At 37.9% G+C, this 17,326-nt stretch overlaps 1 protein-coding gene across 2 annotated transcripts in view; it reads left to right on the top strand.

Annotated features, from left to right (window-relative positions):
• LOC107693791 (phosphofurin acidic cluster sorting protein 1-like) overlaps nucleotides 1–17,326 on the top strand; it is a 22,605-nt gene that overhangs the window by 1,331 nt on the left and 3,948 nt on the right. The window contains exons 2-20 of one of the 2 annotated variants that reach the window (XM_016493303.1): nucleotides 4,187–4,274; nucleotides 4,363–4,452; nucleotides 4,613–4,738; nucleotides 6,333–6,477; nucleotides 6,647–6,738; nucleotides 7,966–8,058; nucleotides 8,550–8,609; nucleotides 9,051–9,211; nucleotides 9,529–9,622; nucleotides 12,742–12,825; nucleotides 12,940–13,052; nucleotides 13,541–13,673; nucleotides 15,384–15,488; nucleotides 15,747–15,853; nucleotides 16,000–16,154; nucleotides 16,260–16,370; nucleotides 16,522–16,636; nucleotides 16,722–16,761; nucleotides 17,012–17,054. In XM_016493303.1, coding sequence (XP_016348789.1) covers nucleotides 4,187–4,274; nucleotides 4,363–4,452; nucleotides 4,613–4,738; nucleotides 6,333–6,477; nucleotides 6,647–6,738; nucleotides 7,966–8,058; nucleotides 8,550–8,609; nucleotides 9,051–9,211; nucleotides 9,529–9,622; nucleotides 12,742–12,825; nucleotides 12,940–13,052; nucleotides 13,541–13,673; nucleotides 15,384–15,488; nucleotides 15,747–15,853; nucleotides 16,000–16,154; nucleotides 16,260–16,370; nucleotides 16,522–16,636; nucleotides 16,722–16,761; nucleotides 17,012–17,054 — 1,955 coding nt within the window. The remainder of the gene's footprint in view (nucleotides 1–4,186; nucleotides 4,275–4,362; nucleotides 4,453–4,612; nucleotides 4,739–6,332; nucleotides 6,478–6,646; nucleotides 6,739–7,965; nucleotides 8,059–8,549; nucleotides 8,610–9,050; nucleotides 9,212–9,528; nucleotides 9,623–12,741; nucleotides 12,826–12,939; nucleotides 13,053–13,540; nucleotides 13,674–15,383; nucleotides 15,489–15,746; nucleotides 15,854–15,999; nucleotides 16,155–16,259; nucleotides 16,371–16,521; nucleotides 16,637–16,721; nucleotides 16,762–17,011; nucleotides 17,055–17,326) is intronic. The other variant, XM_016493313.1, reaches the window with a different exon arrangement.

The raw sequence follows: 17,326 nt of genomic DNA, 5'->3' as shown, positions 1-17,326 counted from the left end.
TTCGAATGGTTGGGGGGTGGGGAGGGGCGAGGGTGTGGTTAGAATGCTTGGTTGCGTGAGTGCATCAGACGAGACGATGAAGAAGAAGTGCTGCTGCAGAGTTGGTGCATCAGAGAAAACAAAGAAGAGCTGCTGTGCTGTAGCTTAAAATTTTCGGCATGTCTATAACAATTCTTACAAGTACAACACGACGTAGCTGTGCGCCGCGGACAGACGCCGAACGGCGCCGCCGGTGTGCCTACACTCATAGAAAATAATGTAATTGAATTTTAAAGACATGGCGCGACGCTTCTCGTCCTGTGCGCGACCGCCTGAAACGCTGTTTTTTCACCTCCGTGACCAAACGTCTTTGTTTGGGCTTCCGAAAGCAGGTGATGTCACGGAAACAGTGGTTGCAATTTATTTTTTAACTCTGTTCCTGAGCATTATAACCCCAATTTGCTATTGTGTGCTGCACATTTTACTGAGGACAGCTTCCACAACACCAGGGAGTAAAGTGCCTGCCGGATTCGCCCAAAAGCTTTTGTTGAAAGACGGAGAGAGCCTGTTTTAGTACACCCCCAAAACAAAATCAAGACTTTGTAAAAGAGCATAATAGGACCCCTTTAAACCATGCACCTCCACTGTATAATATGCACAGTAATATGGAGGCATGCTGTTTACTATTTGTGAATATTTAGCCTCATTGCTCTCATGAAGGGATTGTGATATAGAAATGTAGAGGAGGGGCTTTGGGGTGCTTCATGCAAGGAGTGGAGGGGAAAATGGCCACAAAGCAAAGAGACTGACTGCAATAAGAGCGGCCAGCAGAGAAGAAAAAAAGCTTAGAAGTGACAGACGCTCAGAATAAAGAGCATTAACTCCGCTAAGAAGACATTATTAATCTTGTCTCTTTCTTTGACAAAGAAAGAATGCTCCATAATGCTTTTAAAGGCTTTTTGTGACTGTTTTAGGGGTTTCATTTCCATACTTTCCATTCAACTGCATCAGTAAGATTATTGCTGAATTTAAACCCTAAATTGATGTTGCAGCATATTGTCCCATTAGAATGTTGCGTAAGATCACTGAAAGGTGAGATGTGTGTCCGGTTTGCCCCTCCTCTCCCAATTTCATTACCTATGTGCTCTAGAGTTACACTCTAATGTACAGGGACAGACTTGTAAGTGAATTAGACCCAGTTCAATATAGATCACTTTGAAGAGAGGACTGGGTTCAAGCTGCTATTATGTATAAATGCCTTTTCTTGTTTAGCTTCGCATGAGATGTTGCTTTTAGGCAATGCAAGGGCATCTGTAGCTTAGAAATGAAAGCTGTTTGCAAGTCAAGATATCTAATTGTATCATATGAAGCCAGTATGTGTATATAAACTGAGCAAAAAAAAGAAATGTCCCTTTTTTGGGATACTCTATTTTAAAGATAATTTTATAAAATCCAAATAAGCTTTACATATCTGTATTAGAACGTGTTTAAACTATGTTTTCCATGCTTGCTCAGTGAACCATAAACAATTATTGCACACGCACCTTAACAGTCCTTAAGACACTTATAATTTACAGGGGGAGGAAAAAAATGTCACAGTTCCAATAACTTGGGACATTAAAGCCAACATATCGGTTATCGGCTTTCAAAAATAAAGAATTATCGGTTATCGGTATCGGCCAAAATTTTCATATCGGTGCATCCCTAAAAAAGACCTTTCTGCTGACTCTGAAAACACAGAATAAACAGAATAAAGATGCCCAGGGTTCCTGATCACCTGTGTGAACATGCCATAGGGAGGCATGAGAACGGCAGATGTGGCCAGAGCAATAAACTGCAATGTCCATAATGTAAGAGGCCTAGGACAGTGCTACAGGGAGACAGGAAGGACAGCTGATCGTCCTTGTAATGCCAGACTACATGTGACCATATGTACCCCGAGACGTGTTCCAAGAAGTTGCAAGTGCCTTGGTGGAAGAGTGAAGTTGCCTAACATCTCATAGCAAAAACTGGCAAATCTTTCTCAGTCCATGAGATGAGATGCACTGTAGTACTTAAAGCAGCTGGAGGACACACCACATACTGACTGCTACTTTGGATATTGATTCCTGCTCTGTTCAGTGACTCATTATTCCATTTCTGTTTGTCTAATGTTTGTGAATTTTGTTCCATTTATGTGTCAGTTGTTGAATCTTATTATGATCATACAAATCTTTACTCTTAGTCTTAAGAAATTTGATAGAAAAAACAGTTGAAAATGTGAGGCTATTTTTTTTACGTTTATGTATGTTATGAATGCACCTATGTATTGGCCGATTCCGATTACTGGCTGATACATTGGTGCATTCATTACATACATATATATACACACACACTGCCTTTGTAAAGTCAATTAGTGAAATAAAATGTCAGATTGCATCCTGCCAATAAAAAGGGGGCAGAAAAACGTGTCAGACTGCAACTCATATAGTACTGTTTCTTAAGAAATTATCTCTTGTGTAGAATTTAGGGCTGTCGAGATGATAGCAATCTAGAAGAAAAATTGTGCATTAACGCAGGTTCTTTTGACCTTATGAATCACCCGTAGTTTAGTCTACGTTTTTTTTCCCCAGCAAAAAAAAAAAAAACGCACGTCCATCCATCCTCGAAAAGAGCTTTGTGCTTCTGTGAAGAAATAAAGTCTTAGTTTTCAAATTCTTTCCAGGTTTATTACAAATTTCAATAAATAAATGAAACAATAACAATAAATGCCATTTTGACACTCTTAAATGTGGTGTGGCATATCTGACTCATTACAAGCGGTCTTGAGACATCTATTTTACATTACTATAAGTTATAGCATGAAATAAACATGAACACGAACATCAGAAGGTATGTTAAAAGATACGGTTGATTATAATAGTTTGAGCTCTGTTTTGTTCGTTAACTTTTAATGTTATACAATGTACCAAATGAGAGGGTTCAGTGTATAGATTACTGCCTTTTTCTTTCTTTAAGAAAAACTGACATGTAGGCCTACCTGAAATATTTCCAAATGAATTAATAGTGAATCGAATTGTGTAATACCGTATATAGTTTTCATACTGTCTGTACTGTGGCTTGAGCATTCAATAAGAAAATTCAAACCATACAGCACAAAAACTTGTATGTATATGTATGTGTGTGTGTGTGTGTGTGTGTGGAATTTATAGTATTAGTGCAGTATATTTAATGTTACTTTGCATGTGTATTTAATTTATTAAACATTCATGACAGTGTTCCCCTGTCATTGTGTAAATCTACAACCCGTCACAGAAACTGAATGAGCTCAGTGCTTGTGTGCTGTGTCACTCTGAGATTTATCCCCTAAATCTAATATCATCAATGCAGTGTTCTTGACTTCAGGCCAAAAACATCTCGGCACACCTTGTGGAGATGTATCAGAGGACAACTCAGTTTTTGGGACATTGCATTCTTTGTCTGTTACCACTTCAAATGTCCTGTCTATGTGCAGTGGAGAGATGAATTAAAAAATGGTTTTCATTTCAGGATCCTTTGGTAGCTGTCCTTAGAATGCTAGCTTGATATTGAAGCTCCAGTCATGTTTGTTTTCTTTACATGTATTTTATAGATAGATAGTTTAGTGCAAAAATGAACAATCTGTCATCATTTACTCGCACTCATGTCGATCCAATCCGATCATGGTAGTTTTCTGTGAAGTTCTGTGTAGCTTTACCATGATGACTATCCATAATGATGTCAAACTCCAAAAAGGAACAAAAATTATTATTATTATTATTATTTTTTTTTTTTTTTGGAGGTAGACAGACAGAGGCACTATGGAAAAAGAACGGTGTGTAAATTATTTAAAAATTCTCCTTTTGTGTTCCACAGCAAAAACAACAACAGCATATGCGTTTGGAACGACATGAGGGCCATTAAATATCAATCCCTTGAAATATATGAGGCACATTTCAATTTGTAATTGTGTCTGACAATGACATATATTAAAAACCATCATGGCACTTCTCAATCACAGTACGAAAAGGTCACAATTGTTGTGTGGAATTTTAGGTGAAATGTCAGCCAAAATTGCATCTGGGATTTAAGGCCAAAATGTCAACTCTGAGGCAAACTTGATAAGCCGGCTTGGGGACTGATTATTCATTCAGCTGCCATAGCAACTTGTCCTCAGAGCAACTTGAGCATCTCTTGTTTTCTCTTGCAGACTTCTCAGTCTAACTCTTAAAAAATTGGTGATATTGAAGGAGCTGGACCGAGATCTTACTTCGGTGGTCATTGCAGTTAAACTTCAGGTAAAATTTGTTTTACTGCTTTGCATCACTCAAATATAAATCTGTTAATCTATGTTTAGGTGACTAATGAGTGTAAATGTCTCTTTAGGGCTCAAAACGCATTTTGCGGTCAAATGAAATCATGCTGTCTTCTGCAGGCCTTACTGAGACTGATCTTCAGCTGACCTTCTCTCTTCAGGTTAGCAGTGTTTGAGTGCATTTTGGATTAGAATAGAACTAAATTGACATTTTCAGATTTAATATTACGATAAGTCCCTAAGTGACTCTTCCCATAGTGAATTAGATCCAGTTAATGTTACATTTTGCAGTCTTTTCTCGTCCTTCCATTTTGTCTTCAGTACCCACACTTTTTGAAGAGAGATGCCAACAAGCTTCAGATTATGCTCCAGAGACGCAAGAGGTACAAGAATCGCACTATACTGGGCTATAAGACCCTTGCCCTAGGGATGATAAATATGGCTGAGGTGAGGAACCGCAAAACCAACAGATCTGGTTCAGCCACATTTTTGTGTGATTCTGGACTGCTTGTGTAAAGTAAAACATTTTAGCGCAGGTTTGAAAATGTTTCAAAAAATGTCATAAAATACATGGAAGGCTGCTGTAGGAGGTGAACTAGAACAACTTTCTATGCTTCAGTCAGTTTTTTTTTAATCATTTTAACAGTAATGAAACTTCTCACAGATACACCAAAAATCCACACAGGTCATTTTGTATCTGTAATTTAATGCCCAAATAAATGCCAAGACATTTGCATTTGTACTATGATTCAGTACATGACTAACTGTTGAAAGCACATCCACATCATGTTACATTATTATTGATTTTAAACCAAGAAGAAAAAAAATAAATCTCTAAAAGAAACTCTCTAAATCAACGAGAATACAAATTTGAAGCACATACATGTCTGTTAGCACAAAAAGTGTTTTAGACTCTTTAAGCAGGTCAGACAATATATTGAATATATTTTGCTGCAAAAATATTTAAATATAAAGGGGTAGTCCACTCAAAAATTAAAAATCTGTCAACACAAAAGATATTTTGAAGCATGTTGGTTTTTTGTCCATATAATGGAAGCCAGTGGAATGGAAGTCAACATTCTACAAAATATCTTCTTTTCTGATACATAGAAAAAAGAAATGCATACTTAAAGGGGTCATCGGATGCGACATGCATTTTTACAAGTTGTTTGAACTGAAATATGTGTTGGCAGTGTGTGTACACAAACACCCTATAATGATAAAAATCCACCCAGTGGTTTTTTCCCCTTTCTCATATCAAGCCATTTTCAGATGCCTGTCTGTGTGACGTCACACAGACCCAGGCCCCTCCCACGATTGTTGATTGACACTAGCGTTTTACCTTAGCTGCCATCAGTCTGCCATTGTTTCGACTCCGGAGCAGGAGTAGACAAGAACATAGCAGTCGTCATTTGAAGTCGTCCAGCTTTGTTTTGAAGGGAATGCATCCTCCGATCTACCTAAATGCATTTATGTTTGCGTGAATCATTCGTGATCCAGCCTTCCTACAGAAGAAGTGAGTATAAGGTTATTTTATGAATCTTTGCAAATCTAACAACGTGCTAGTTAGCAAGTTCCGAGGCTAAAATAAACAGTCTCATGAGAACGGCTCGTCACCCCACGGAAGAGAGGGGGTTAAAATGACAGCGTCACACAAAGACTAGACTAAAACTAAAATTAAAACAGGCCGCCAAAAACAACACTACTGAAAACAAGAGCTGATCTTGACAAGGTAAAAAAAGATGGTTTTCCACTACCATTGAAAAATTTTAACCAAAGTATGTTATAGACTTTTCATTAAGACCCTAAAGAATCATATCAACTTGTGGAAAATGGGCATCCGATGACCCCTTTAACATTAGGGTGAGTAAATGATTACAGTATGTTTATTTTTGGGTTGCATATACCTTTAAGCACCTTAAACTAATCTAAGATTTTGTAGTTTGTTTTATTTGCACTGTAATAATTCAGCATGTGTGTTTTGTAATCAGTTCGTAAACTAAACCATTTTCCTTAATGGCTTCTGTTGTCCTGTCCATAGGTGATGCAGCATCCTACTGAAGGTGCTCAGGTGTTGGGCTTGCACACGACGGTGAAGGACACACCAGTGCCCGTTGCTGAGATCAGGGTCTATTCTCTCTCCAGTCAACCCATCGACCCAGAGGGACCAAAGGCCAAGCTATCCGGTGAGACTTGCACACTTTGATATATATTTCAATTTAAACCAGCTAATAAGAAATTACAAAAAGAGGTCAAGGCTGCTTTTTTACATTTTTGAGAACTCTTTTGGTAAGTTCTTTAGCAAGGCCTGCTCTGGTTTAATCGCTTGCATGGTTCCTGTTTTCTTCCTTTCAGATCGTTCACCAGACATCGATAATTACTCTGAGGAGGAAGAGGAAAGCTATTCGTCAGAGCAGGACGGCAGTGATGACCCTCTACAGGGGCAGGTAAGGCTTGTGAGATTGAAGTGATTGATTTTGATATTCAGCCATCTTGCCTATTTCCCGTTTAGTGAATTAGAACAGAGCACAGAGACTGAAGTCAGATCACTGAAGAAATGCACTGCATGCTTTTGTAAAGCAAAAATATAATCAGATAAGAAGTATAAAATCTGTGGCGTGAAAAGACACTCTGGGCAGTGATAGGAAAGAAATTTAAAGAAATACAGACAGCAAAAATGCCTGATTTTAATAGATTAGTTCACCCAAAAGCAAACATTGTCATCACTTACATGCAGTTTCAGATATGACTTTATTTTTCCTTGGAACACAAAAAAGAGGTGTTTTGAAGACTCTTTTCCTTGTAACATCAAAGATGTAGATTAGTTTTATTTCATAGGAACAGATTTATTGAAATTTAGCATTACAACACTTGCCAATGGATCCTCTGCAGGGAATGGGTGCCGTAAAATAAGAGTTCAAACAGCTGATAAAAACAGCATAACCCACACATACTTGACATGAATCCAGTACATCATCTTGTGAAGTGAAAAGCTGCATATTTGTAATTAACAAATCCATCATTAAAATGTTTAACTTTAAACCATTGCTTTAGGTTTCATAAAGAAGTCCATTCAATGTTGGCCTCTCGCATCAAGATCCACCATCGTATTTGTTTAAAACTAATTTGCACTGTTGTCACTTGTAAACAGTGCTTGATCTGTGCATAGTTCTTTCCTGAATCAGACAACTTTTTCACTGGAGAAACCAATATATTATTATATATTGGATTTTAGCTGAAAGAAATTAAAGTTTGAAATGAAAAAAGATTTTCCGCTTCATAAGACGTTAATTGATATACTGGAGTTGTGTGGATTGCTTGTGAATTATTGTGATGTTTTTATCAGCTGTTTGAACTCTGACAGCACCCATTCACTGCAGAGGATCCCTTGGTGAGCAAGTGACATAATGCTAAATTTCTCCAAATCTGTTCTGAGAAGAAACTCAACCACATCTCTGATGGCCTGAGGTAAATTTTCAGCAAATTTTCATTTTAGGGTGAACTATTCTTTTAAAATCCATATTGCCACAGACTTGTAATATAGTGCCCAAGTCGTATGGATCACTTCAATGGTGTTTTTTTTTTTTCATCTCTGGCACTTGAGAGACTTTCTCTCTTATTTTATTCAAGTAAGGTTTTTGAGGGTTTAATCATGGTTTGTCATTTTTGGGCAGTACCTCTATGATGACGAGGATGAACTGAGGAAAAAGAAACCTCGCCGTAAACTCCCCTCCACAGCCTCCATCACCAGAGCTAACGTAAGTGACGTAAGGGATCTGTCCAGGATTGGAAAACAGACCTCGAGAGAACCAGAGCAGCTTTCTCTGTGCTGGAGATGTTGACTCAGGCTTTGTCAGGAAGCTAACCAACTGCATATTTCTCCCTGAGGCCACTGATGTTCTTTACATGTAGCAGCGGTTGCAATAGGAGCTGCTGCAATTTTTGTAGTCATATGGAATCTCTGGGGATGGGGCTTCTGAGCACATTAACGTTTTATCTGCTTCCTCCTCTCAGATGCCTTCACAAGTCTGCTTTGTTTTCCTGTGTGCTCTTGTCTTCTAGCTGACAAGCCTCTAGTCCCTTCTCCAGCACTCTGTGTTTGTTGTGACAGCGGTTTTTTTTTTCGCTCTCTGCTCGGTGCTATTTTTGTTCCCTGCTGTTGTTCATCCAGATACGCTGTTAATTTGTGTCTGTTTGCTATTGTTGCTTATGACTCCCCCGTTTTCTGTCTAACAAGGTGTTTGTGTTTTAAATCTAGCAACCCAACATCAAACAGAAGCTTATGGCATTGGTGAAATGGTTCAAAGTGTCTGATGAGGTAATTGCACCCTGTCTGTAAATTTAGTGTAATTCAACCACAGGTCTTTTCCCTTCCACTCTCACTAATTTGTCTTTAAGGATTGTATTTGGTCACTTTGGACATTACAAATAAGATTCATTATTTTCATTTAATAGCTAATTACCAGTACGTGGCTGATATTAAAAAGTCTCTACTAATTTATCCAAATCATTTTTTTAATTAGTTTATTTTCTTAAACTTTAAGTGTTATTAGTGTTTTTAAAGATTTAACATTAAGTAAGCGTCATATGATGAGAAAGGTAATCTAAATACAAAAATAGGGTAAAAGAGCATACACTAAACTTTCTGTGTCAATGTATCAATGAAAAATTCTCTAAACTAATATTGGCCAATAAATTATATTGTACAAGTACATTGTTCATATCTATCAGTAATTGATGGGTAATATTTTGCATGCAGGTGGGGTTTGGTTTGGATCATGTGTCCCAAGAGCAGATCCGAGATGTGGAAGAGGATCTGGATGAGCTCTATGACAGTCTTGAGATGTACAACCCCAGTGACAGCGGCCCAGACATGGAAGAAACGGACAGTATTATCAGCACACCCAAACCCAAACTCCGGTACTGCATTCACTAGCTAATATTTATTCTTATGGCACCCACTTTCAGATATCGATTTAGTAATTTTGCTCTGCATTACACAAATGTGATTAAATAATTAAGGAGGCAGCCAATAACTGTAGTGGTGTTGTTTCTGTTGCAAAAGATTCTGGAATATATTGTATAATAGGAAATATGTACAAGCAGCATATTTCACTCTCAAATGCAGGAATAAACTGACATAAAAAGCTTTTTTTAGTCACACACTGAGTGGACAAGCTGCCTACACCTCAGTTTTGTTCTTATTCTGACCCTGGCTTTGTGTGTGTGTGTTTTAGGCCGTTTTTTGAAGGCATGTCACAGTCCAGCTCTCAGACTGAGTTTGGTAGCTTGAATAGCAGGTGCAGCCACAGCAAACACAAGCTGAGTCCTGTGAGTGTCATTCAGAGAGAGACCTTATTTCACCACTGCAATTTAGCTTTACTTTGCTTTGCCTTATTGCTGCTGCTTTTAAAGGGATAGTGCACCCAAAAATGAAAATCACCCCATGATTTACTCACCCTCTAGCCATCCCAGGTGTATATGACTTTCTTCTTTCAGGCGAATGCAATCGGAGTTATATTAAAAAATGTCCTGGCTCTTCCAAGCTTTATAATGGCAGTGAATGGTGGTCGAGATTTTGAAGCAAAATAAAGTGTGTTCATTCATCATAAAAAGTACTCCACACAGGTTTGGGGGGTTAGTAAAGGCCTTCTGAAGCGATGCGTTTGTGTAAGAATAATATCCATATTTAAAACTTTATAAACTGTAATAGAGCAAAACAAAACACCGGTCATGAATTAGAAATACAAAACTAGGATTTGTAAGAAAAATGTTGGAGGATTTCGATATAAGCCAAGAGGAGACTGGTTGGTTTTCCTTTGCTGTAAACAAAACTTGGTTCTTGCGAGACATATTTTCACCAGAGCTTACTAGGGGTGTTGAAATGAATGCATCGCGATGCAGACGTGGACGATTCTGCATCGATGCAGTAAAACACCATAATCGATTATAGCCTACTGACGTCATTCGCATAAGCATGTGTCATGCTAGCTTAAAATGGTGGAGGGAGACAAAAAACCAAAGCACATTTTAAAAAAATGCACCCACTATTTTTACATTTTATATTCTGAGCTTGGTTTTTTGCTGCATATGGCACGTGTATGTGCTAGAGACAATCGCGGCGGGCTTCATTGCACAGAATATGCGCTGTGAGACACATGCACATTGCTTGACAGTTTTTGCTTCCACCCGTCATTATTTCAGTGTTTCACTTTAGATATGCTTTCATTAAATGGCGTTTGGAACGTACGTATTAGAGGAAACCCACAAAGGCAACTGACAGACTTTCACGTGCACTTTGTGTTTGTTGTCCTGAAGCTCGCAGCTGCGGTTAAATGCACTTGCATGTCCGAATACTTTTATGATAGGAAATTGATGTTAACACAGTCAGTTATGTTTTCAGAACAGGACTGAAACGTCGAAAACGTCGAAATAGATCTGTGCACTGTCAATGATGTCATCAGTAATAATCAAACAACCCAACATATACCACACGTTTTTAATGCACAGCATGCTGATTTTAATGCACCACACGCTTCTTTTAATGCACCACATCAGCTTAGGCATACATACATATAGTAATCTTACCGTGAATTGGAAAGGAAAAAAAAATAAAAACAGTGACACAGAAGCTAGAATAGGTGTGGTATGTGTTGGGTATGTGTCATTATTACATTATTATTATTACGATTGTTATTACATTATTATTATTATTATCATTACTTTTATTATTATTGATATTACTGTTGCCGTCATCACAAGGTATTATTATCATCACCATCTTTAGTATTATTATTATTATTATTATTATGCATGCTAATACTACTTGAATACTACTACTATTATTTTCAGATGGCCATCACTGTTTATTTTCATTGCTGTTATTATCATTGCTGTTCTATTGCTGTTTTTGTGTTTTGTGTTCACCGTATGTTGTATGTTTTGCACTCTTAATTAAAAAAAAAGTAATAATCAAACAGCAATAATTCTAAGGAAAAAAGAAAAACCCATAACTATGATTGTCTGTAAGCTCTCCGATATTTAAAGCACTCTCCGACCAAGTACTTTTTGTTTATCAATTGTAATTGTCTTTTTCCCCTTTATTACTTTATTATTTGCTTGTATGTTTTAATGCTATATTTAGCTGGTTAAATTCTTAACAATTCTTTTATTATTAATTTGTAATTTTAAAAAGTAGCCTGCTTATGTAATTTAATAAAAATGCACAAAATAAATTTGATATAAAATTAATATGAAAATGTAGCCATGTGCCGTAATATTGAAAACTGAGGATGAGACGCATCGTGATATCGAATCGAATCATTGACATGATAATCGAAAACGAATCGAATCGTGAAACCAGTGACGATTCACACCCCTAGAGCGTACGCTACGCATATGTCCCACATCATCCACTGGAAAGCCACTCTCTCGTGAACACACGTATGACTGTTAGTAACTATGTTTCCATCCAAAGATTCAAATTTAACTTATGCGCAAAATTGGAATATCGCATAAAGCACCATTTCCATCCAACGTGTCAAAGAGAACAAAATCGTCACTTCCTGATAAACTGGCACTATATATCACTAATAATAGTAGGAGAAGCCGCTTAATATATTTTTCATATGGTGAATTACTTGCGCCATAGAGCAAGCAGGCGAAACACAATAAATGTGGTCATTGCTTTCGGGGGTGGATTTCTGCTGTTTGGGAACACACTCGTGTAAGACAATTATACAGAAATATTTTGATGACAGACTTTGCTCAGGCATTTCAGAACAACCAAAACAACATTTCAGATGCTGTGCAACGAGATCAGTCCTCTGGTTAGTCAAGTTATCCTGTCCCATCGTGCAAAGTCACATGACTTTTTTGATGCGTAAGGTGGAATTTATTTGGTAAATATGTTTCCATTGTAGTTTAAGCACATTTTTCTTATAGGATAAAAAGTTTATCCTTCTCAATTGTGCGCATAAATTTATGCACATTTTTAGAATTTATGCACATCTTGGCATTTCCATCCAGCTTTTTTTTTTTTTATATGCGATATTCCAAAATGCACATAAAAATAGGTGGATGGAAACATAGCTAGTCAAAGCTAGAGGTTACGGTTTATAAAGGTTTTAATATGGATATTTTTCTTACACAAAAGCACTGTTCCACTGCAGAAGGCCTTTATTAACCCCCCGGTGCAGTGTGGAGCACTTTTAATGATGGATGGATGCACTTTTTTGGGCTTCAAAATCTTGACCCCCATTCACTGCCATTATAAAGCTTGGAAGATTGTACTTGTCTGAAAGAAGAAAGTCATATACACCTAGGATGGCTTGAGGGTGAGTAAATCATAGGGTAGTTTTCTTTTTTGGGTGTACTATCCCTTTAAGGCCACTGTATGTCTCATTTATTTTAATTTGTCTATCTTTCCCCATCTTTTCTTTCTTCTGAAGAGGGCCGAGCAGACTGTATCTGGTAAAATCCAGCGTTCCCCCAGTGCACACATGGATGACACTTTCTCAGAGATGGACACATTGGTGAGACTGGTTGCTTGTCTTTATCTGCCCCTTTCTCAGTCAGTAGTAAAACCTGTAAAACCGTATCCTCTGTGAGCTCATGAACTAGTATTTATTGAGAGGTAAATGCTATAGGAACTCAATGAAGTGGAAGTGATCGCCGACGGGACCCCTAGCATCACTTTATCAGTGGCAGAGAGGCCCCGGACTCCACAGAGGAGCAATAGCACTAACATGCCATCTCCCAGGTTGGTGTTTCACATAAAACCTGTATTTAAAGATGAAAATTTGTCATTATTTACTCACCCTCAAGTTCTTTCAAACCTGTGTGCATTCTTTCTTCTGCTAAACACAAAACAAGATATTTTCAATATTTCAATTGTAAAATGTAAAATATTCTTTTATGTACAATTCAATTCAAGTTTATTTGTATAGCGCTTTTCACGATACAAATCGTTGCAAAGCAACTTTATAGTTCTGAAAATGTACAGTTCTGGCATGATATGAAATTATTCATACCGTGATATTTTGGTCAAACCGCCCACTCCAAATCTATTCTATCCACAAATATGTAGGCCTACATAGTTCCTTTTTCTTTTACTGAGATTTGCTACAGTTCATGAAATTATACTCTTAAATAGGATTGTTGCTTGCTTTTTTTAGACTCTTGTGCACATATTGAGATGAAATGGAGTGTGTAGCAAATAAATAAAAGCAGCTGTGCAATTCTCCCCAGACTGGATGGCAGTCATACCCCCAAACAGAGGCGAGGGACCCCTATGAAAGAGAGACAGCTGTCCAAACCGCTCAGTGAACGCACAAACAGCTCGGACAGTGAGAGATCACCCGAGCTCAGCCTCACCCCTCAGGTAACAACCTCCACACACACACACACACACACACACACACACACACACACACACAGAGTGAGCTAGCACTTAGCCAAGAACAGCTGCCTCACTCTTCTTAAGTTGATCTGACTGAAGCTCAGCAGAATCGATAAACCCCCAAGGGCTATTTGCTCAGGAAATTGTGTGTTTGTGTGCGTGTGAGAGGGCAAAGCAGAGAATATGGTGATTCATTTGGGCCATGCGTGAGGATTAGCGAGCGGGAGGAGTGGGTGTGATGCTAGAGGAAGGAGAGAGAGAGAGTGGGCGATAATTCTCCTTATGTAACTCTGTACTAGATCTGGCATGATTCAACACCTGGCTCATATGGCGGTTCGCGTTTGTGCAGAGGTGTCAAAACATACTCAAGGGCCATCGTGATGAATTGTCATTTTTAATCCTCCCTGCAGTTTATTAAAAATCTGATACATTTCACAAACATATTTTTGTTGCTCACCATCACTGCAGCTCATTATCATGTTTGTGAGAAACCGTTTGGTTCCTGAGACCGAAATAGCTGCTACTGAGTCATCCGGAATTCGAGAGCCCTTAAAGGTGAAGTGCATATTTTTTCACTGGTAAAGTACTTTCTCTTATCCCAGTTTAATGTGCAGAGAAGACTGTAAGCGTGCTATTCGTTAATTAAAATCCTGAAGAGTGGTGGTTCAACATGTCAACTTATGATTCAGCCAATGGGGAACTGTCTGTTTTGACAAAACAATAGAAGACAGGCTTTTGGGAGTGTTTTTGTTTGGACACAATTATTTGTGCAATTTTGTTTGCCGCCACTAGTGGTGCAGAAATGATTAGTCAATAGGGTGACAACATTTAAAATTGAATAGTCTACAGTAAAAAATTTTTTGAAAAGAAGGAAATCTGTTGACCAAGCATTTATTTAATCAAAAATACACTAAAACAGTAATATTGCGAGATATTATTACATAGCCTATTTAAATATATTTTAGAATGTAATTTACTGCTGTGATGCAAAGCTGAATTTTCAGCATCATTACTCCAGTCTTCAGTGTCCCATGATCCTTCACGAATTGTTCTAATTTGTTGATTTGGTGCTTAGGAAACATTTCTTATCTATTTTGAAAATGGTTGTGCTGCTTAATATTTTTGTGGATACTTTTTTTCTGTATATTTTGATGAATAGAAATACAGATTTATTTATTCATTTGCTGATGATAGCATATATTTGAAAAATAAATATTTTGTAACAATGTAAAAGTCTTTACTGTCATTTTAAATCAATTTAATGCACCATTGTTGAATAAAACTATTTTCGTTGTTTAAAACAAACTTTTGAACAGGCTTTTGATACATTTACATTGAATAAAACTCATAAAATGAGTAAAAATGTGTATAGCTGAGGCAAACACCTCATGATAAATAGCAGCATTAAATTTAATTTCTCTAAAAACAAAACAAAACATGCCTTGCAAGGATGAACCAAATGAATTAATGAATCAGTGACTATTTTGGATTCATGAACTGTTCAAACACAAATTCTTAAAAAAAGCTACATTATTTTGAAAGCAGCTGAGCTGCTGTTACACTTCTGTGAAGGTAGGTAAAATTCCTAACACCGGAAATTATACACTGCACCTTAAAGTTAAATGCTTAAAATGCTAGGCTGAGAAAATGAAGGTGAACAAGATGCTTTCAGTCATGTTTTTTTATCTGTAGATGCCTAGGAAGATAGTGTACGACCAGCTCAACCAGCTCTTGCTGTCTGACAGCACTCTTCCTGACAGCCTTATCCTGGTCAATGGCAGCGACTGGCAAGGACACGTAAATACCAGTCCATTTCACTTCCTGTGTGCCTGTCTGTCTGCCGCTGATTACAGAACCGGCTTTCTGACAAGATGCGCGTTAAAAATCGCATGCGATTTATCGTGCAGCCCTAGTCTGAACATAGCCGTTCTTGTGTTCAATTAATAACTGCTTTAATTTGACGTTGAACATCTGTGTTGTGTCAGTATCTTAGTGCATGCTGATGTTTTTATCCATTCTGAAGTAGAGTAATGACTCTGTGTGTGTGTTCTGCAGTATGTGGCTGAGCTGCTGCAGGCCCAGAAGCTGCCAGTAGTCTGCACCTGCTCTGGATCAGAAATCCAGGCCGTCCTTTCCGCCCTGCTGACACGCATACAGAAATTGTAAGTGTAACTGTGGTGGAATCAGTGAGAATAAACACAAATGTGAAATGACAAGACTGGCTGTCAGATGATCAGATCTCATGGTTAAATTGTGTCTGCACTGCATTGGCATTCATCTTTTCATTGTTCCTTCTTAATTCTCACAGCTGCAACTGTAGCTCCATCATGCCCAAACCGGTGAAGGTGGTGGCGGTTGGAGGTCAGAGCTACTTAGGAGCCGTCTTGAGATTCTACGTCTCTCAGCTCGCCAACAAGATGTCTGACTGGCTCAGCCACATGAAGTTCCTTGTGGTGCCTGTAGGTGCGTATAAATAACACAATGATTCTGCACACAACAATGACACAAGCTTTCCAAAAAAAGCGACTGTCAAAAAATGCAGGATGTATCATGTGAGCGTCTCCACAGGCTCTCACCACGTGGGCAAACACCTGGGTTCTCTGGACAATCGCTACAGTTCTTCCTTCCTGGACAGCTCATGGCGAGAGTTTTTCAGCCGCCCAGAGCCTCCTCAGACTGGTAAGTAATGCATTTGTTTAACCCTCAGTTATTTCTACAGTTATTTCAAGTGTCAACTCGATGTGGATATGCAGCATTTCTCTTTCCTGTGCCTGTTGAGATGTATTGTATTGGCGATTTGTCTATAGGCTTTGTGCTTGTATCTCTTCAGCTTCCTCTGCTGACTTTGTGGATGTGGCCGGGCGAATTCTACAATACATCAGCGGATCTACGGTTACTCATCAGCTTCCCATTGCTGAGGCCATGTTGACCTGCAAACACAAGACGTGAGTGAGATGATTTCTACCATCCCATCATTTCATATATTTTTGATTATATTTTATAATTTTTTATTTTATTTTACTCTTCTAGGCAAGATGATTCCTACCAAAATTTTGTTCCATTTGTGGGGGTGAGTATATTTTGTTACACTACTGTTCAAAAGTTTGTAGTTGTAGTAAGATTTTTCAAAGCCATTTATTTGAAATAGAAATCTTTTGTAACTTTATAAATGACTTTACTGTTACTATTGATCAATTTAATGCAAATAAAAAATAATGACCCCAGAATGTATACTGTAATGTATATTGCAACATATTCCACAATCACAGCTTAATTTCCAATGATGGATAGATTGATATTTAATTTTTTTCTTGCAACAGGTGGTTAAGGTGGGATTGGTAGAGCCCAGCCCAGGATCTTCAGGTTTGTCATGTGTTTTGTTTCACCAGTAATATTGTATTACCATTAAGGATGGGAACAGAGAACCAGACAGCGGTCCCAGTGTAGTTTGATTTCTGAACAAGTGACTCTTATGAACCAGTGCAAAAACATACAGTGCAACCACTGTAGTCTGATTCCTGAATTAAGGATTCTGAGTGTTTTTTTAGCTAATCGAAATATAAAAATATATATATGTGTGTGTGTGTGTGTGTGTGTATGTATGTATGTGTATATATATATATATATATATATAT

The sequence above is a fragment of the Sinocyclocheilus anshuiensis genome, unplaced genomic scaffold (assembly GCF_001515605.1).
Source record: "Sinocyclocheilus anshuiensis isolate Anshui unplaced genomic scaffold, SAMN03320099.WGS_v1.1 scaffold817, whole genome shotgun sequence".
Taxonomy (NCBI): domain Eukaryota; kingdom Metazoa; phylum Chordata; class Actinopteri; order Cypriniformes; family Cyprinidae; genus Sinocyclocheilus; species Sinocyclocheilus anshuiensis.
This window is presented reverse-complemented; position numbering and strand designations above follow the sequence as displayed.